The sequence below is a fragment of the Salmo salar genome, chromosome ssa18 (assembly GCF_905237065.1).
Source record: "Salmo salar chromosome ssa18, Ssal_v3.1, whole genome shotgun sequence".
Lineage (NCBI taxonomy): Eukaryota > Metazoa > Chordata > Actinopteri > Salmoniformes > Salmonidae > Salmo > Salmo salar.
The window spans coordinates 3,696,269-3,718,515 of NC_059459.1; the positions used below are offsets into that span (position 1 = coordinate 3,696,269).

The following is a 22,247-nucleotide window of genomic DNA, read 5'->3' on the forward strand; positions in this document are numbered from 1 at the left end:
ATCGAGTAGAAAGACATGACACAATTAAAAGTACTTAAAATGTATCAATTGAGTGTGTTAGTTGTTTTGGATATCATCTAGGCCAGGTTACCCCAACTGGGTGGTTTTATTTTTTTCTGAGCAAAAAAATAAAACGTTTTGAATTTTCATTGTTTGACATAAGACTGTAAAATCAACAGGGAATCTGCTCCAAGTGATTTTAGTTTAAGAAATCTGTTCGCAACTATTCCCCACGCATAAGAGAGACACACATGATTGTACATAAATGTGAGGAAGATTTGAAATTATTATGTTTTAGTCCAACATATTTGTAAGGGATTTTTGCAGTCTACAAATTATTTGTAATTATGTTCCAGCCCATGAACATCCGCTACAACAAATAGAATTCAAATTAGTCCAGTGACTAACATTTTCTCCCCCCAAAAAGGTCCAAACCATTAAAATGTCTAACGTGCGCTATGATTTGGGGGCATATGTAGTTCTTGTATATGTATAGCTAATAAAAAAAGTACTACATTTCAATAACATTTCAACAATATTTATTGCATTTTCAATGCAGACACATTAAACAGGAGGTAAAATAAATATGCAGCCTAATCATAAATAAAAGTAGGCCAATCAAATGTTGTCATTTCAAGCAAAACAAGACTGCATCTTCACAAAAAAATAACAAGTGCCTGTTTCTGAAAAAAAGTGCTTTGATTTTTGAATAAATAAGAAACGACGGGTTTAATATTTATCTGTCCTACTCTCTTCCACTTCACTTTTCCATCTCTCTTCTTTAGCTAGAGAAATGGGCTTTTGCTTGCCCTGCCAGTAATTTGAACCTTGGCTGGAATGGAGTCAGTGCCATTCTCATACACATATGTAGGTGCTCATTGGTGAGTCTAGAACGGTACTTATTTTTTAATGATGTTCATAGTGGAGAAAGAAGATTCACAGCTGTATGTGGTGCCAAACATGGTCAAGGTGTGTAGTGCTACTTTGGTTAGACCCGGGAAAACAGTCTCAGACACAGCCTGCAGCCAGAAAGTGTCATGATCAGTTAGTTGAAAGTGCTCTCTTAGTGCAACATATGCTTGCAGATCAATCAGTTCCATCTGTAGAGATCCACCATGTGCCCACTTGAAGGTCTGTGTCATCTCCTTTTGAAAATCCTCTGACATCTGTGATGAGGAATGGATTCTCAATTAGAAGGAGCTGCTGTCCAAGGCTGAAGCTGTCAAAGCGATTTCTGAAGTATCCAATCAGCTTATCTTTGAAGTCAACATGAGGAGAAACATCTCTCTCACCCTGAATCTGTTCCTTCACTTTCGGGAAGTGTGCACAGTCTCCTTGAAAATCTTCCTTGAACACTTCCAGTTTCCTCTGGAAGGAGCGGACAGATGTCATCAAATCACAAACTGAATTGCCCTGTAGTTTCACGTTGAGCTCATTAAGGTGTGATGTCTACCAAAAAAGCAACAAATCTATTTTGCTCTCGTCTTGCAAAAAAAGTGAAAACTGTGTCGCCTTCTGAGTTGTACTAGGAAAGCTGTTATTTCCTTTCGAATGGACCAAAAGCGTTCCAACACCCTGCCTTTACTGAGCCATCTTACGTTGTTGTGCAGCAGTAGGTCATTTGCATTTGCCTCAACTTCTTTCAGGAATTCTCTCAGCAGGCGATGTTGATGAGATGAGGATGCCCTGAGGAAGTTGATAAGTTTCATCATTGTATTGACACTTCAGCATATTCTTATGACAGATTGGTGCACAGGACAGACTGATGAATGATGCAGTGGTGAGCTGTGAGACCAGGGTTGTCCTCTTTCAGCTCCTCTCTCTCTAGAGACCACTTGTTTTAGATCTATCCCCCTCTTTCTCAGCATCTCCTCTATGGCCATGTATGTGTCCTTTCCTCTTGCATGTGTCTCGAATTGTGTTACACCTAACAGGTCTTCACAGAATTCCTTCTCTGTGTGGTAAAATCTAACATGCACCAGAACCTGGGCATTATCACTCACATCAGTAGATTCATCAACAGCTAGTGCTATGCAGGGTGCACTCTGAATAGCTTCATCAAGCTGTGTTAATACATCCTCTGTTAGTGTTTTACTCTTTCTTGCGGTTGTGTTATGTGACATTGGGATTTGCTTGATCTTTTCACACAGCTCGTCTTTTTGTTTACCGTCAAGTAAAGTTTCAGCAACAGCATTCATGCACTCCATCCCCCGTCAGTAAATGGCTTTTGGTGTTGACCCAAAATCCAAGCTATTTTTAGTGAACATTCGCTTGCACGTTGTTGGGCAGTGAATTTATGGGAGAGGACTTTGGTGGATCAATCATACTGGGCTTTGAGTTTGTTTATTTTCAGTGCCCTCACCTCAGACTGCTGTGGATATGTATGCTCAAAAGATCTGTGCTTTGTTTCGTAGTGGCGCTTCATGTTGGCAGTTTTTATTAGAGCCACAGTCTCTGACCATATCAGGCAGAGTGGTTTGACACTCACTGCGGGAAGACATATTTGTCTGTCCACTCCTCTTTGAAAGCTCGATTTTCTGTATCAACTTTCCTGACTTTTGCACACGCCATTCTATAATTTCTCCTCTCGCTCCGGCTTCGCTTCTCTCGCCGTCTCTCTCTCTGACAACATCAGTCTCCTAACATGCATTGTAAACATTTGCTTTGATTGGCTGAGTTTCGTGACGTGATTTAAATAACGCACGTGATTGGACAACACACAGTAGTATGTGTACGCTGTCTGGGACCTTCCCAGCTGCGCTGAGCCAGTGCAGTATGTGAACATTAAAAAACGGTTGCTTCATCAGTATTTAACTTAACAATTATTTATGAGAAATGTGTCGAGGTCCAGATAGAACCTTCACTCGGTCCGGACCCGAGGTCCGCCAATTGTACACCTCTGCGCTACAATAACAAAAAATGCGGCCTGTCAATCAATAACTGTGGGTGGGATGGTCAGGGGAGGGGGCAGGATGTTTGGTACAAAGTTGGTAGGGTTTCAGACCTGTCAATCATTCATTGTGGGTGGGACTTTGAGGGAAGGCGGTAGATGAGTAATCTAGTCAGAAAAACGAGTCTACTCTTTCAATTTAATGTGGCAAAAAAACAACAACAAAAAAGTTGTGTTCTGTCAAGTAAACCTGGATTTTGTGTAAACAATATAGAATTGCGGGAACAACCATACCCCGTTCAAAGGCACTTAAATGTTTTGTCTTGTCCATTCACCAATGGAATGGAACACATACACAATCCATGTCTCAAGGCTTAAAAATCCTTTAACCTGTCTCCTCTTCACACTGATTGAAGTGACATTACCAGGTGACATCAATAAGGGATCATAGCTTTCACCTGGTCAGTCTAGGTCATGGAAATAGCAGGTATTCCTAATGTTTGGTACACTCAGTGAATAACTACGTTGTATAATTTATGAATAGCAAAGGCATATAAGAGATTGACAGTCAGTTGGACACCTTTTACACAAGCTATTCAGTCATCAATCAAAAACATGAAATAGCCTATGTACCCAGACTCCGTAGCTAGCTATACAGGTCTTCAGCGTTTTTCAAAGAAAATAGATGTGCCACAAAACAATAATTAAGTGGATTTCAACTCATCATTACCACTTACATTACATGGGACGTGTTAATTCACTCACAGAAAACGATGAAGAAGCATCATGTTGTCCCTACTCTGTGAAAATACATTTTACTGCAGCCAACCACAGCTCACAAAAATAACACAGGTACCGAGAGGCGGGACAGAGAGCAGTGTTAACCTGTCGCCGCTCGCTTTGTGACTGACAGGCACCTGTCCTATCAATAGATCACTAGAAGATACATATCGTTCATTCTAGCGGGACAAGGATATACAGACTTTTCTCACTAGCGAATTGAAACTTTCAAATGAAAAGAACCCTAGTTCTTTTTCTAGTTCATACATTTTATTGAAAGAGGGAGAGAAAGAGAGCAGAGAGAGAGAGCGCAAGTCTATAACAGAGAAACAAAGACAGGGAGAGGAGACACAAATCAGGCAGAAAGAGAAGAGAGAAAAAGAGAAAAGAGCAATGGAAACACTGCCAAATGTGAAGCTAGATCCTTAGCCTCTCCAGTCCTACTGACCTGAGTGCAGAGTAGGAGCCCAGCGACAGAGAGGCAAAGTCAGGGTGGTAGTACAGGTAGACAGAGGACACGCAGGTGGGCAGGACGTCCACTACTCCCACTGCCACGATGCGGCCGTCCAGCCAGTACTGTTGGTGGAAGGAACCGTAGCCCGCCGCTGGACCATCCGGAGACGTCTCCATCTGGTGGGGTGGGGAGATAGAGATGGAGAGAGGTTATAGATCACAATAATAGCATAAGTTCAAACTGAAAAAATGTAATTGACCTAGTGACTGAATCATATGAATCCCCTGTTTGTTAGTGCTTTGGCATTAGAGCCCAGGCCCCACATGTGTAGTTTACAGAAAGCATTTGTTGAACTGAAATTGGTACTTAATGCAGGTAAAACTAAGTACATGTTACATTCCAAAAATATACCTGATGATTTACGCATATGTACATTGGATGGTGCCCACATTTATCGTGTCCCTGCTTATAAATATCTGGGAATCTGGATTGATGAAAAATGCTCTTTTAAAAAGCATACTGATGAGTTAGTTAAGAGGGTAAGAATAAAAATGGGCTTCCTAAAAACAGGAATGCCTTTCGTTAAATAGCAGAAAACAAATAATTCAGTCGACATTCATTCCGGCTTTAGACTATGGCGATATAGTCTATATGAATGCAAATGCCACTGTATTTAAACCATTGGACGATAGGTTCATTACACATCAATGTATTCTGTATCAGAAAGTAGGCTGGTCCTCATCAATACACTGCTCTCTTTTTGTTTATAAGGCCTTCTTGTGCAAACGTCCAACATACCTTACTTAATTGTTAAATTACAGACATATGAGTCACCAGACCCAATCACAGGGATGGTGAACTCTGGAGATCCCTTCAATCTCCACTGAGTTGGGGAGATCTGCTTTTAGTTTTTTTTGCACCTTAGGTGTGGAATGATCTCCAAAGCACTCTAAAATTAGAGGAATTTGTGCCTCAAGGGCATTTCAGACGGCTGTTAGGGGACCTTTTCACTCGAGGAGAATGTTTTAGTTTTTTATGATTGATTGGGTTTTGATTTGGGTATTTTTGTGTATATTAATGTCTATATGAATGTGAAGTTTGATGTGTATATCGTATTATGCTGTGTATTGTTTTATACAGGGCTCATCTGAAAATTAGACATTGTCTCAGCTTTGACTCCATGTCAAAATAAAGGTTCAATTAAATAAATAAATGCACAGGGGTGTACAGTAGCCCGCACTCAGCCCGCTAATAGCTCCCAAATGTGGAGGGGGATCAGGTTGGGGGCGTAAGGGGGCGTGCGTAGAGCTGTGTGTGCTAGCCACAGAAACACATGGGAGACGCCTTTTAATAAAAGACCCTGTATGAAATCCATCTCGCCAGGCAGGGTGTGGAATGTGGCCAAGCTTACTCCTGGATGTGTGTGCGCGTGTGTGCAATACAACTCCTGTTTAGTACCCAACAGATTGCATGCTGGGTTTTTCAATAAACTGGCTTAACTGCTTTATATCACACATACTTTAGACAGCCAGTAGGGCTAGGGGGCATATTAAGCCTGAGGTGGACTGGTGTATGTGCATGTGTGAAAGAACAGTTGAAACAGGATCCTTCCAGACGGCACATCTGGGCCCGGCGCAGACGCCGCTTGTTATCAAAACACAGAGAGAGCTGCCGTTGTTAATCCAACAGTGTGAAAACCCCCAGAATGCTGCTTGGCCACTGACCAGCAACAACCACCCTGACACAATTAAACCTGTCTAAATATGACCCCCCCCCCCCAATACCTATAATCGGACCTCCAGGACCCCTGCAAACCCACAGCTATCTTTCCCAGAAGACCTCCACCGGTCCTGGGCTCCACATTCCTCTTGTACCCCCTTGGCGGAGCTGTGTTAAGTGAAGCTTACCGTAAAAAAAAAACAAAGGCAAATTTGATCCAGCTCCGGGCTGCTGTGTTACCAAACACTAGCTGATTACCTGGGCGACACAACAGAGCATCGAAGACGGGGACAGGGGTATCCATTCACTATGTGGGCTAGGGGGTGACGTGTGTGTGTGTGTGTTGTGAGCAGACTAGAGGAGAGAAGACTAGAGGAGAGAGAGAAGACTAGAGGAGGACTAGCATGGGGCAGACTTTAGCTTTCAGCATTTTGATTGACCGGCAGTTGGGAGTGAGTGAGAGGGAGGCTGGGGGTAAAATGGAGAGTGTTAAGCTGGGAGAGTGGAGGTGGAATTGGGGGGGGGTCTGGTTGGTGGCTGTATTAGCTACACTACCAGTCAAAAGGTTTAGAATGACTACTCATTCAAGGTTTTTTCTTTATGTTTTCTATATTGCAGAATATGCCTGGATGACAGCTTTGCACACTCTTGGCATTTTCTCAACCAGCTTCACGTTCTTTCCAAGATGGCGTAGCAGTCAAACGTCTTTGTTCTGTCGTGTCCCTTGTATATCTCTTTTTACATCTTTTTCTTCGCATATCTTTTTAAAATATTTTCCTAAACCTCAACTTCTAAATACTCTCCTGCAACCCGCCTCACCCAATGTGGCGTGGATCTGTTTTTTTTCTTTTTTTTTTCTAAAGTATTTCTATTTACTTCGGATCTGGAATCCCTCAACTGAAGCTAACCAGCTAACTATCTACCAGCTATCAGTCAGCAAACCATTGCTAGCGGTCATCAGCTAATCTTTAGCTCAGAAAGCTCTCGCCAGTTCGAACAACGTGACTCAAACCAGAGCATAACGGACCTATTATTATTTTATATATTTTTTCCCCCTGATTCCTACCGCAAACTCTGAACATTTTCATCTGGATCTTCGCAACTAGCTAACCGCAAACCAGGTGACTACTCCTGGCTAGCGTTTCCATCCCGGAGCAAGCACCAATTAGCCTGAAGCTAGCTCGGCCAGGGATCCTGTGCTACCACTGAAGCCAACTCCGGGGCTACAATATCCGGATCCCTTCTACTGCCGGTACGGGGCACGGAACCCCGCCGATCCTCTACGACTGGAATACCGACATAATCTGCCCGAGGATTCCAACAGGCCCCTCAGGCGTGACGTCCGCTGAAGGCCCATTCTGCTAACCGGCCTGCTAGCTATCTAGAGCTACTTGAACCCTACTAATTCCACGACTGGTCTATCGACGTCACCGCACGAAGAGGCAAAAACAGACTTACCCCCATCGCGACTTCCCCCAAAGGCTAACTTGCTAGCCCCGGTCTGCTAATTGCTAGCTTGTTTAGCCCCGGCCTACTAACTGTTAACTTGTTAGCACCAGCCTGCTAACTACTACTAACTGTCTGAATCGCCGTGTCCCCAGTCAGCCCAACCAATCACTGGACTAATATGTTCACCTGGCTACGCATGCCTCTCTCTAATATCAATATGCCTCGTCCATTACTGAGCCTATAGCCCTGCTCAATATGCCTTAACCAACCATGTTGTTCCACCTCCTACATATGCGATGACATCACCTGGTTTAAACGTCTCTAGAGACTATATCTCTCTCATCATTACTCAATGCCTAGGTTTACCTCCTATGTACTCACATCCTACCTTACCTTTGTCTGTACACTATGCCTTGAATCTATGCTATCATGCCCAGAAACCTGCTCCTTTTACTCTCTGTCCAAACATGCTAGACGGCCGATTCGTATAGCCTTTAGCCGTACCCTTCTCCTCTGTTCCTCTGGTGATGTAGAGGTTAATCAAGGTCCTGCAGTGCCTAGCTCCACTCCCACTCCCCAGGTGCTCTCATTTGTTGACTTCTGTAACCGTAAAAGCCTTGGTTTCATGCATGTTAACATTAGAAGCCTACTCCCTAAGTTTGTTTTACTCACTGCTTTAGCACACTCTGCCAACCCGGATGTCTTAGCCGTGTCTGAATCCTGGCTTAGGAAAACCACCAAAAACCCTGAAATCTCCATTGCTAACTATAACATTTCCGCCGAGATAGAACTGCCAAAGGGGGCGGTGTTGCAATCTACTGCAAAGATAGCCAGTAGAGTTCTGTATTACTATCCAAGTCTGTACCCAAACAATTTGAGCTTCTACTTCTAAAAATTCACCTTTCCAGAAACAAGTCTCTCACTGTTGCCGCTTGCTATAGACCTCCCTCTGCCCCCAGCTGTGCCCTCGATACCATATGTGAATTGATTGCCCCCCATCTATCTTCTGAGCTCGTGCTACTAGGTGACCTAAACTGGGACACGCTTAACACCCCGGCCATCCAACAATCTATGCTTGATGCCCTCAATCTCACACAAATTATCAATGTACCAGGTACCACCACAAATCCGTAAACACGAGCACCCTCATAGATGTCATCCTAACTAACTCACCCTCCAAATACACCTATGCTGTTTTCAACCAAGATCTCAGCGATCACTGCCTGCATCCGTAATGGGTCTGCGACCAAACAACCACCCCTCATCACTGTCAAACGCTCCCTAAAACACTTCTGCGAGCAGGCATTTCTAATCGACCTGGCCCGGTGTATCCTGGAATGACATTGACCTTATCCCGTCAGTAGATGATGCCTGGCTATTCTTTAAAAGTGCCTTCCTCACCATATTAAATAAGCATGCCCCACTCAAAAAAATGTAGAAGTAGGAATATATATAGTCCTTGGTTCACTCCAGACCTGTCTGCCCTTGAGCAGCACAAAAACATCCTGTGGCATTCTGCATTAGCATCGAATAGCCCCCGTGATATGCAACTTCTCAGGGAAGTAAGAAACAAATATACACAGGCAGTTAGAAAAGCTAAGGCTAGCTTTTTCAAACAAAAATTTGCATCCTGTAGTACTAACTCCAAAAAGTTCTGGGACACTAAAGTCCATGGAGAATAAGAGCACCTCCTCCCAGCTGCCCACTGCTCTGAGGCTAGGAAACACTGTTACCACCGATAAATCCACTATAATAGAGAATTTCAATAAGCATTTCTCTACGGCTGGCCATGCTTTCCACCTGGCTACCCCTACTCCGGTCAACTGCCCGGCACCCTCCACAGCAACCCGCCAAAGCCCCCACCATTTCTCCTTCACCCAAATCCAGATAGCTGATGTCCAGAAAGAGCTGAAAAATCTGGACCCAAAGAAATCAGCCGGGCTAGACAATCTGGACACTCTCTTTCTAAAATTATCTGCCGAAATTGTTGCAAACCCTATTACAAGCCAGTTCAACCTCTCTTTCGTATCGTCCGCGGTCATCGCCCTCTTCAAAGGGGGTGACACTCTAGACCAGAACTGCTACAGACCCATATCTATCCTACCCTGTCTTTCTAAGGTCTTCGAAAGCCAAGTTAACAAACAGATTACCAGCCATTTTGAATCCCACCGTACCATCTCCGCTATACAATCTGGTTTCAGAGCTGGTCATGGGTGCACCTCAGCCACGAACAAGGTCCTAAACAACATCATAACCACCATCGATAAGAGACATTACTGTGCAGCGGTCTTCATCGACCTGGCCAAGGCTTTCGACTCTGTCAATCACCACATTCTTATCGGCAGACTGGACAGCCTTGGTTTCTCAAATGATTGCCTTGCCTGGTTTACCAACTACTTCTCTGATAGAATTCAGTGTGTCAAATCGGAGGGCCTGTTGTCCGGACCTCTGGCAGTCTATGGGGGTGCCACAGGGTTCAATTCTCGGGCCGACTCTCTTCTCTAAATACATCAATGATGTTGCTCTTGCTGCTGGTGATTCTCTAATCCACTTCTACGCAGACGACACCATTCTGTATACTTCTGGCCCCTCTTTGGACACTGTGTTAACTAACCTCCAGACGAGCTTCAATGCCATACAACTCTCCTTCCGTGGCCTCCAACTGCTCTTAAACGCAGGTAAAACTAAATGCATGCTATTCAATCGATCACTGCCCGCACCTGCTCGCCTGTCCAGCATCACTACTCTGGACGGCTCTGACTTAGAATACGTGGACAACTACAAATACCTGGGTGTCTGGTTAGACTGTAAACTCTCCTTCCAGGCTCACATTAAGCATCTCCAATCCAAAATTAAATCTAGAATCGGCTTTCTATATCACAACAAAGCATCCTTCACTCATGCTGCCAAACATACCCTCGTAGAACTGACCATCCTACCGATCCTCGACTTCGGTGATGTCATCTATAAAATAGCCTCCAACACTCTACTCAACAAACTGGATGCAGTCTATCACAGTGCCATCCGTTTTGTCACCAAAGCCCCATACACTACCCACCATTGCGACCTGTACGCTCTCGTTGGTTGGCCCTCGCTTCATACTCGTCGCCAAACCCACTGGCTACAGGTTATCTACAAGTCTCTGCTAGGTAAAGCCCCGCCTTATCTCAGCTCACTGGTCAACATAGCAGCACCCACCCATAGCACGCGCTCCTGCAGGTATATCTCACTGGTCACCCCCAAAGCCAATTCCTCCTTTGGTCGTCTTTCCTTCCAGTACTCTGCTGCCAATGACTGGAATGAACTGCAAAAATCTCTGAAGCTGGAGACTCATATCTCCCTCACTAGCTTTAAGCACCAGCTGTCAGAGTAGCTCACAGATCACTGCACCTGTACATAGATGGGCTGTTTACAGATGGGCTATCTACCTACCTCATCCCCATACTGTATTTATCTATCTTGCTCCTTTGCACCCCAGTATCTCTACTTGCACATTAATCTTCTGCACATTTACCATTCCAGTGTTTAATTGCTATATTGTACTTACTTCGCCACCATGGCCTATTTATTGTCTTAACTTACCTCATTTGCTCTCACTGTATATAGACTTTTTGTTTTCTTTTGTTCTACTGTATTATTGACTGTATGTTTTGTTTATTCCATGTGTAACCCTGTGTTGTTGTATGTGTCGAATTGCTATGCTTTATCTTGGCCAGGTCGCAGTTGCAAATGAGAATTTGTTCTCAACTAGCCTACCTGGTTAAATAAAGTTGAAATAAATAAATAAAAATGAGGTAGTCACCTGGAATGCACTTCAGGTGTGCCTTCTTAAAAGTTCATTTGTGGAATTTATTTCCTTAATGCGTTTGAGCCATTCAGTTGTGTTGTGACAAGGTAGGAGTGGTATACAGAAGATAGCCCTGTTTGGTAAAAGACCAAGTCCATATTATGGCAAGAACAGCTCAAATAAGCAAAGAGAAATGACAGTCCATCTTTAGTTTAACCTGTTAGGGCTAGGGGGCAGTATTTACACGGCCGGATAAAAAACGTACCCGATTTAATCTGGTTATTACTACTGCCCAGAAACTAGAATATGCATATAATTATTGGCTTTGGATAGAAAACACCCTAAAGTTTCTAAAACTGTTTGAATGGTGTCTGAGTATAACAGAACTCATATGGCAGGCAAAAACCTGAGAAGATTCTGTACAGGAAGTGCCCTCTGACCATTCCTTGGGCTTCTTGACTCTTTTTATTGAAAACTTAGGATCTTTGCTGTAACGTGACACTTCCTACGGCTCCCATAGGCTCTCAGAACCCGGGAAAAAGCTGAATGATGTCGAGGCAGCCCCGGCTGAAAAACATTAGCGCCTTTGGTAAGTGGTCGATCAGAGTACAATGAGACTGAGGCGTGTGCACGAGGCGACCCCATGTTTTTATTTTCTCTCTCTTTGTACTAAAACACAGATTCCCGGTCGGAATATTATCACTTTTTTACGAGAAAAATTGCATAAAAATTGATTTTAAACAGCGGTTGACATGCTTCGATGTACGGTAATGGAATATTTAGAAATTTCTTGTCACAAAACGTGTCGGGTGCGTCACCCTTCTTTACACTTCGGATAGTGTCTTGAACGCACAAACAAAACAGAGGATATTTGAACATAACTATGGATTATTTTGAACCAAACCAACATTTGTTATTGAAGTAGAAGTCCTGGGAGTGCATTCTGACGAAGAACAGCAAAGGTAATAACATTTTTCTTATAGTAAATCTGACTTTGGTGAGTGCTAAACTTGCTGGGTGTCTAAATAGCTAGCCCTGTGATGCCGGGCTATCTACTTAGAATATTGCAAAATGTGCTTTCACCGAAGAGCTATTTTAAAATCGGACATAGCGAGTGCATAGAGGAGTTCTGTATCTATAATTCTTAAAATAATTGTTATGTTTTTTGTGAACGTTTATCGTGAGTAATTTAGTAAATTCACCGGAAGTTTGCGGGGGTATGCTAGTTCTGAACGTCACATGCTAATGTAAAAAGCTGGTTTTTGATATAAATATGAACTTGATTGAACAAAACATGCATGTATTGTATAACATAATGTCCTAGGTGTGTCATCTGGTGAAGATCAAAGGTTAGTGCTGCATTTAGCTGTCTTCTGGGTTTTTGTGACATTATATGCTAGCTTGAAAAATGGGTGTCTGATTATTTCTGGCTGGGTACTCTGCTGACATAATCTAATGTTTTGCTTTCGCTGTAAAGCCTTTTTGAAATCGGACAGTGTGGTTAGATAAAGGAGAGTCTTGTCTTTAAAATGCTGTGAAATAGTCATATGTTTGAAAAATTGAAGTTTTTGTATTTTTGAGGAATTTGTCATTCGCGCCACGCCTATCATTGGATATTGGAGCAGGTGTTCCGCTAGCGGAACGTCTAGATGTAAGAGGTTAACGAGAGTCTTGTCTTTAAAATGGTGTAAAATAGTCATATGTTTGAGAAATTGAAGTAATAGCATTTCTAAGGTATTTGAATAACGCGCCACGGGATTACACTGGCTGTTGCGTAGCTGGGACGATTTCGTCCCATCGAGCCCAGAGAGGTTAAGACATGAAGGTCAGTTAATACGGAACATTTTAAGAACTTTGAAAGTTTCTTCAAGTGCGGTCGCAAAAACCATTGGTGAATGGATGATCTCCGCATGTGTATTTCCCACTGTGAAGCATGGAGGAGAAGGTGTTATGGTGTGGGGGTGCTTTGCTGGTGACACTATCTGTGATTTATTTAGAATTCAAGGTACACTTAACCAGCATGGCTACCACAGCATTCTGCAGCGATACACCATCTCATCTGGGTTTTGGCTTAGTGGGACTATCATATGTCTTTCATCAGGACACTGATCCAACACACCTCCAGGCTATGTAAGGGCTATTTTACAAAGAAGGAGAGTGATGAGTGCAGCATCATATGACCTGGCCTCCACAATCCTCCGACCTCAACCCAAATTGAGATGGTTTGGGATGAGGCGGACCGCAGAGTTAAGGAAAAGCAGCTAACAAGTGCTCAGCATATGTGGGAACTCCTTCAAGACTGTTGGAAAAGCATTCCAGGTGAAGCTGGTTGAGAGAACGCCAAGAGTGTGCAAAGCTGTTAAGGCAAAGGGTGGCTATTTGAAGAATCTCAAATATAAAATATATTTTGATTTGTTTAACACTTTTGGTTGCTACATGATTCCATATGTGTTATTTCATAGTGTTGATGTCTTCACTATTATTCTACAATGTAGAAAATAGTAAAAATGAAGAAAAACCCTTGAATGAGTAGGTGTTCTAAAACTTTTAGAACAAAACTGGTAGTGTACCTCTGGGGCCCCTAGCTGGCACCACATCTGGAGGGTGGGTGGGGCCCCTGAGCTGTGGCAGTCTGTCTGGGGCTGGGGAAAATGCCCGTCAGTGGAAGGCATGCAGCCTGTAAATTTCTTGGTACAGGCTCTGGCAGCAAACACTGGAGTCTTTGTCAGAGCCTAGGTTCACTTAGAATTTAGTAAGAAGTGAGAGCGTGGGTCTCCATATGTGTGTGAGAGTGATTTTTCTTACCCCCTCTGAGCATGGCCGTGAGTGTCTGTCAGTGAATGGTTGATTGTCTATTTACTTTCGGTGTGTGTGTGCACTGATATGTGTGTGCGTCTCGCGCGGGTGTATATGTGTGCACTTGTGTGTGTTTATGCAGCAGACACGTGTAAGAGGTAGATCTTGTCTCACTCTAAACTGCGCGTCACCTCCCAGATCAGCCTAACGGCTGTGTCCTTGCCACAATGACAACAACCTAAACATTCTCCACCGCTAAACAGTAAACTGCCTCTGAGGCCTCAAAAGGGGCCCATATCACTCTGATGGGCCCCCAAACTCCCCCTTTACTTCCCCCATCCGCCACACTCTCCCCCTCTCCTCTCTGGTCTAGTGCAGGGGAGTAAAAGTGTAATTGCTTAATTCAAACAAATACATATTGCAGTAGGAGCTATTTTTCCCTATGGTCAAATAAAATCTGAGATAAAAATGTAGCTACAACTACTACCAGGTAGACTCCCCTCTCAGGTATGCTTTCACTTTTCAGAATAAGAAGTCTGTGTGCGGTTTTTATAAACAAAGACACTGCATAAACATTGCTATGGCAGGTTTGATTGAATTCCTGGCTGAGTGCTCTGAGTTTTAAGAAGGCTCTCTGGCCAAAGTGGAGCAGGTTAGTGAGTGGCATTGACATTCATTAGGGTGCTGCTCATGGTCTGGTTTGGGGAACAGAAGAGCAATCTGGGCAAACACACAGTACCAGTCCTCAGAATTGTTTAGCTATCAGGCCTGGCACTGTAATTGTATAATCGTGTAACTGACGATTATGGATGAACACCGTGATGAAAATAAAACAAACGTCATAACCGTTTTAATAAAATAAGAAAATTATATACAGTCAAAAGTTGAGAGAAAACTATGAAATAAGACATATGGAATCACGTAGTAACCAAAAAAAAAGTGTTAAATCAAAATAGTTTATATTTGAGATTCATCAAAGTAGCCACCCTTTGCCTTGACAGCTTTGCACACTCTTGGCATTCTCTCAACCAGCTTCACCTGTATGTCTGCAAGGCCTATATCTTCTGCTAGCATAAGTCTAAGTCTATCCTTTGTCATGGAGATACAGGTGAAGCTGGTAGAGAGATTAATCCATCCTAATGACAGAGAAAATACTTTTTTCTCCCACTGTCATAAGACACACTCCAGAATAGATTTCTTCTTGATATCTAATTTCATGGTTAATAATGTGATTGATTGCAAGATTGGGCCCATCGCCCACACAGATCATGCTACAGTAGCTACATGTTGATACAAACTCTGAAAATCAGAGGAAGGGCAGATTTAGACTAAACACCATGCCATTACAAGATGAGATATTTAGCCAAATTAGTAGCAGATGATCTTAGATCATTTTTTCACAGATAGCACATTTCAAACGTCCTGCAAACAGAAATTTCAGTTGCATGAAATGTATAACAAAAAAGGCAGAATATGCACTGTTTAGGCTTAGAACGAGTTTATATGAGGGAGGTGAGAATACAGGCAGGCTACCAGCAACACAGAAAATGCAGAACCCTTCTAATGTAATCCCAGCAATTAAGAAGGGTGATAAGATGGTGACCTTATCCAAAGAGAAACTGTGTTTCAGCATTTTTATGAAGATTTATATACAGCCTAATGTTCAGCGAGCCCCGTACTTTTTTGTCTGGTATAGAATTACCTAGATGATCAGATAGCCAGGTAGAGGACCTAGACTGTACTATAACAGAAGAGGAGGTTAGAGCCGCCATATTATCTAAGAAAGTAAGGAAGTCACCTGGTCTGGATGACCTTCCTGTAGAATATTATAAAAAGTATATTGACATTATTGTACCTGTACCATTTAAAAATGCCTCCCTTCCGGACACCTTTAATGAGGCGTTGATGTCCCTGATCCCTGAAAAGGATTGAGATATGACAGAACCTGGGAATTTTAGAGCCATCAGCCTCCTCAATGTGGATTGTAAGATTCTTACTAACACCCTTGCGATACGCTTAGCGAAGGCACTAGCTAATATCATACATAGTTCCCAAGTAGGATTTATTAAGAACGGGTCCTCTAATATGAGGCTCTGACACCTAATGTGGTTAAAACCACCACAAAAAAAGCCAGACTACGGTTTGCAACTGCACATGGGGACAAAGATCGTACTTTTTGGAGAAATGTCCTCTGGTCTGATGAAACAAAAATAGAACTGTTTGGCCATAATGACCAACATTATGTTTGGAGGAAAAAGGGGGATGCTTGCAAGCCGAAGAACACCATCCCAACCGTGAAGCACGGGGGTGGCAGCATCATGTTGTGGGGGTGCTTTGCTGCAGGAGTGCACTTCACAAAATAGATGGCATCATGAGGATGGAAAATTATGTGGATATATTGAAGCAACGTCTCAAGACATCAGTCAGGAAGTTAAAGCTTGGTCGCAAATGGGTCTTCCAAATGGACAATGACCCCAAGCATACTTCCAAAGTTGTGGCAAAATGGCTTAAGGACAACAAAGTCAAGGTATTGGAGTGGCCATCACAAAGCCCTGACCTCAATCCCATAGAAAATGTGTGGGCAGAACTGAGAAAGTGTGTGCGAGCAAGGAGGCCTACAAACTTGACTCAGTTACACCAGCTCTGTCAGGAGGAATGGGCCAAAATTCACCCAACTTATTGTGGGAAGCTTGTGGAAGGCTACCCGAAACGTTTGACCCAAGTTAAACAATTGAAAGGCAACGCTACCAAATACTAATTGAGTGTATGTAAACTTCTGACCCACTGGGAATGTGATGAAAGAAAAGCTTAAATAAATCATTCTTTCTACTATTATTCTGACATTTCACATTCTTAAAATAAAGTGGTGATCCTAACTGACCGAAGACAGGGAATTTTTACTAGGATTAAATGTCACAAATTGTCAAAAACTGAGTTTAAATGTGTTTTGCTAAGGTGTATGTAAACTTCCGACTTCAACTGTATACATTTTGGGGGGCTTGCCTGTTTTGCATGTTATTTTGGCATCAATACGTGTCTCATATCAATTTGCATTTGGTACCTTGGGTCGAGTGTTAGCACCAACTCACGTTTCTCGACCGTGTAAATTGGGGCCATGTCTTATCAGATGTAAGTTGTAACAGCAGCTGTTATCTCCTTCCATCTTCGTGATTCTTTGCCATATAGTGTGCCACGGGCAAAAGCCTCTTGCAACGTCTGAGTCAGGGGTTTGTTTTTAGCACTCGACTGTACTTTTTTGGGTCTCATCAGTAGACTCTCTCCGTACTGTTTCACATGCTTATTGCGTAGGTGGTAAAAGAAGTTAGTGGTGTTTGAGCCTGTGTTCGGGACCGGCCTACGGTATATTTTGCAGAGGACAGTTTTCTGGTCCGTGTCAGACTTCTCATACCCGAACCACGTCCATGCAACCGAAGTAGCCCCTCTTTTAGGTACGAGCTCCGTGTCTCCGTGCTCTGTGTCACGTTCACTCTCCTCCATGTTTATTTGTGTTGCAAACGCAAAGTGTCGTCCAATGACGAAAAATATTGCTGTAAAGAGTGTGATTTGCGACACAACCAAATAAACGATAGAGCATAATATGAAACGACAGACATTTTTCTATCGTCACACGATATATATCGTCATATCGCCCAGCCCTAATGCCAAAATGTTACTCTGGAACCGTTACCCCATTTAATTTCAAATGGGTTCCTACTGGGATGAAATATTGGGAATTAAGTTGAGTTCAAATTTGGAGGAAGTGATGGCACTATATTTTAAACCACTACTAGTCTAGATTAAGACCAATTTAGAAAAATTTGAAAATTACTTTTTTTATGGAGAAAGATCATGATTAAAATGGTTGTGATCCCACAATTTAATTATATCTCTGCAATGTTAACTATGAATATTCCAGACCGGTATTTTAAACAATATGACAAAATAACAATATGTTTTTGGGACAGGAAAATAAACAAGGATAAATATGTGCTCACCAAGGGATGTAGGAGAATTGGCTTTACCAGATATTAAATCAGTACAATTTATCATTTGACATAGATAAATAGGCGAAGCATTGTGCTCCCGAGTGGCGCAGATCAGTGCTAGAGGTGTCACTACAGACCCTGGTTCAATTCCAGGCTGTATCACAACCGGCCATGATCGGGAGTCCCATAGGGCGGCGCACAATAGTCCCAGTGTCGTCCGGGCTAGGGTAGGCCATCATTGTAAATAAGAATTTGTTCTTAACTGACTTTCCTAGTTAAATAAAAGGTTAATAAAATGATGGCTGGAGGAAGATGAGTGCTATGGATGTCCGACAATTTCTGTGCCTCCTTGAGGAACGACGGGAAATTGGGGATGGAGGACCACATCATCAAGCAGGGGGAGGCTGGAGCCTCAGAAACCCTTGAGGCCTGATGTGCGACTACCCTTCTGACTTGGGCAGTGGGCACTAGAACCAGCCGTTTCTCTCAAGGATGCTCAACACATTACATCCGTACCAGTATCAGCCCCAACACATGCACACACATACAGTAGAGTAACAGCCTGGCTGTCCCTTGGTCCATCCGGAACACAGGAGTGGATCAAGGCCTGGTGTTCAGCACAGTCACACCACATTACGCTCTTCTTCATTTCAACTCTGCCCCCATGAGCAGCTAAATAAAACCCCTCCAAAAAGAAACAATACCCGCTTCCTGAGTCCATCCCCCAGTCCAGCTGGAAGGCTTTAGAAGAGAAAGGACAAGGGACTAAGAGTGTGTAGGAGTGTGCACGCGCGCACGCACCCCAACAGACGGCACAAGTGTGTTACTACATTTAACCCTGTTTGAATCTGTATTCATGTATGATGTTTCTAATAATAACTAGGTCAGGAATGTGTAATATACTGAAATAATATATAACCGCAACACTTAGTGCTGGTCCCATGTTTCATGAGCTGAAATAAAAGATTTCAGAAATGTTCCATATGCACTAAAAGCTTATTTCTCTCAAATTTTGCGCACACATTTGTTTACATTCCTGTTAGTGAGCATTTCTCCTTTGCCAAGATAATCCATCCACCTGACAGTTGTAGCATATCAAGAAGCTGATTAAACAGCATGACAATAAAAGGCCACTAAAAAGTGCATCTTTGTAACACAACACAATGCCACTGATGTCTCAAGTTTTGAGGGAGCATTAAATTGGCATGCAGACTGCAGGAATGTCCAACAGAGCTGATACCAGAGAATTTAATGTTCATTTCTCTACCACAAGCAGTCTCCAACGTTGTTAGAGAATTTAGCAGTACGTCCAATCGGACCGACAACTGCAGACCATGTGTAACCACGCCAGCCCAGGACCTCCACATACGGCTTCTTCACCTGCGGGGGCTGAGGTGTATTGCTGTCTATCATAAAGCCCTTTTGTGGAGAAAAACTCATTCTGATTGGCTGGGAATGGCTCCCAAGTGGGTGGGCCTATGCCCTCCCAGACCCACCCATGTGAAATCCATATATTTAAATTGACTGATTTCCTTCTATGAACTGTAACATTCATATTTTTGTTCAGTATATTATAAAACAGGGAAGTTCCCACATTCATTTGTATTCAAGGTTAGCTACTACTGTACATATAGATAAACCTTCCAGCTACCCACTACAGCAAAGATGGAGAAAGGGTTTTATGTTCTCTAGTAATTTGTGTGCAGTATTTAAACCATTTTACCTGAGATAATCACTTTCGTCATGGAGACTTTGGAATAATGGTGACTGACTCGCACAACTGGCTTCAGAAAATATTCACACCCCTTTCCAAATTTTGTTGTTGTGTTAGGTAGGGTTAAAACGGGTTTAATTGTCATTTTTTGACAATGATCTACACCAAATACTCAGTCAAAGTCCAAAAAAGTGAAAAATAATATATCTTGTTAACAAGAATTCAACCCTTTGAGTCAATACATGTTAGAATCACCTTTGGCAGCGATTACAGCTGTTGAGTCTTTCTGGGTAAGTCTAAGAGCTTTGCAAACCTGAAATGTAAATTGGAAAATGGTGTCGATGGAGATGACAGTTTCACTTCTAGTCCTTAGGAAACTGTGCAGTATTTTTAAAATGTATTATTTCTTACGTTGTTAGCCCAGAAAACCTTAAGTGTTATTACATACAGCCTGGAAGAACTATTGGATATCAGAGAGACGTCAACATACCAGCACAACCAGCACTACGACCAGGAATACGACTTTCCTAAAGTGGATCCTTTGTCTGCACCTCCCAGGGCATTCAAACTGATTCCAGAGGCCGACCCAAAACAAAGCCGCCGGAGAGGGTGCAGGAGTTGTCTTCTAATGAGGCTTCGGATGTGCGCACACCACACACTGCTTACGAATATATTACTTGCTAATGTCCAGTCCCTAGTTAACAAAGTTGACGAAATTAGGGCAACAGTTGCTTTTCAAAAGAGAAAATCAGGATTGTAGCATACTCTGTTTCACGGAAACATAGCTAGCTTGGGACATGCTGTCAGAGTCAGTATAGCTTCAGTGCATCGCGCTGACAGGAATAAACATCTCTCCGGTAAGAAGAAGGGCGGGGGGTGTATGTTTCATGATTAACGACTCATTGTGTAATTGTAACAACATACAGGAACTCAAGACCTTCTGTCCACCTGACCTAGAATTCCTCACAATCAAATGCCGACCGTATTATCTCCCAAGAGAACTTTCCTCCATTATTGTCACAGCCGGGTATATCCCTCCGCAAGCAGATACCAAGACGGCCATCAAGGAACTTCACTGGACTTTATGTAAACTGGAAACCATATATCCTGAGGATGCATTTATTGTAGCTGGGGATTTTAACCTGTTGGGGCTAGGGGGCAGTATTTGCACGGCTGGATAAAAAAATGTACCCGATTTAATCTGGTTACTAATCCTACCCAGTAACTAGAATATGCATATACTTATTATATATGGATAGAAAACACCCTAAATTTTCTAAAACTGTTTGAATGGTGTCTGTGAGTATAACAGAACTCATTTGGCAGGCAAAACCCTGAGACATTTTCTGACAGGAAGTGGATACCTGATGTGTTGTATTACCTTTAAACCTATGCCATTGAAAAACACAGGGTCTGAGGAATATTTTGGCACTTCCTATTGCTTCCACTAGATGTCACCAGCCTTTACAAAGTGTTTTGAGTCTTCTGGAGGGAGATCTGACCGAACAAGAGCCATGGAACGATGATGGCCCATTAGACACCTGGCGCGCGAGTTCATGTTGGGTACCCTCGTTCCAATACGTTAGAAAAGAGAATGCATTCGTCCACCTTGAATATTATTCATGTTCTGGTTAAAAAAGGCCCTAATGATTTATGCTATACAACGTTTGACATGTTTGAACGAACGTAAATATATTTTTTCCCCTCGTTCATGAAGTGAAGTCCGGCGGGCTTAGATCATGTGCTAACAAGACGGAGATTTTTGGACATAAATGATGAGCTTTTTTGAACAAAACTACATTCGTTATGGACCTGTGATACCTGGAAGTGACATCTGATGAAGAGAATCAAAGGTAATGGATTATTTACATAGTATTTTCGATTTTAGATCTCCCCAAAATGACGGCTGGTCTGTATTGCAACGCGTATTTTTCTGGGCGCAGTGCTCAGATTATTGCAAAGTGTGATTTCCCAGTAAGGTTATTTTTAAATCTGGCAAGTTGATTGCGTTCAAGAGATGTAAATCTATAATTCTTTAAATGACAATATAATATTTTACCAATGTTTTCTAATTTTAATTATTTAATTTGTGGTGCTGACTTGACTGCCGGTTATTGGAGGGAAACGATTTCCTCAACATCAATGCCATAGTAAAACGCTGTTTTTGGATATAAATATGAACTTGATAGAACTAAAAATGCATGCATTGTCTAACATAATGTCCTAGGAGTGTCATCTGATGGAGATTGTAAAAGGTTAGTGCATCATTTTAGCTGGTTTTATGGTTTTGGTGACCCTGTCTTTGAATTGACAAAACATTACACACAACTCTTGTAAATGTACTGTCCTAACATACTCTAAATTTATGCTTTCGCCGTAAAACCTTTTTGAAATCGTAAAACGTGGTTAGATTAAGGAGATGTTTATCTTTCAAAGGGTGTAAAATAGTTGTATGTTTGAAAAATTTGAATTTTGACATTTATTTGGATTCAAATTTGCCGCTCTTGAAATGCACCTGCTGTTGATGGAGTGCACCACGGGTGGGAGGCGAAAAGAGGTAACAAAGCTAAAAACCTAAATTCTAGACGATCCACCCCTGCTACTTTAACTTCCGTGATGCATACAAGGTCCGCCCCCGCCCTCCTTTTGGCAAATCTGACCATGACTCCATC

The 22,247-nt window shown here is 42.6% G+C and overlaps 1 protein-coding gene across 3 annotated transcripts in view; it reads right to left on the reverse strand.

The window, feature by feature from the left end:
• Nucleotides 1-22,247, reverse strand: part of LOC106576889 (arginyl-tRNA--protein transferase 1) — a 227,911-nt gene that overhangs the window by 79,779 nt on the left and 125,885 nt on the right. For all 3 annotated transcript variants that reach the window (XM_014154421.2, XM_045700642.1, XM_014154420.2), the window contains one exon: nt 4,119-4,300. In XM_014154421.2, the coding sequence (XP_014009896.2) occupies nt 4,119-4,300 (182 nt within the window). The remainder of the gene's footprint in view (nt 1-4,118; nt 4,301-22,247) is intronic.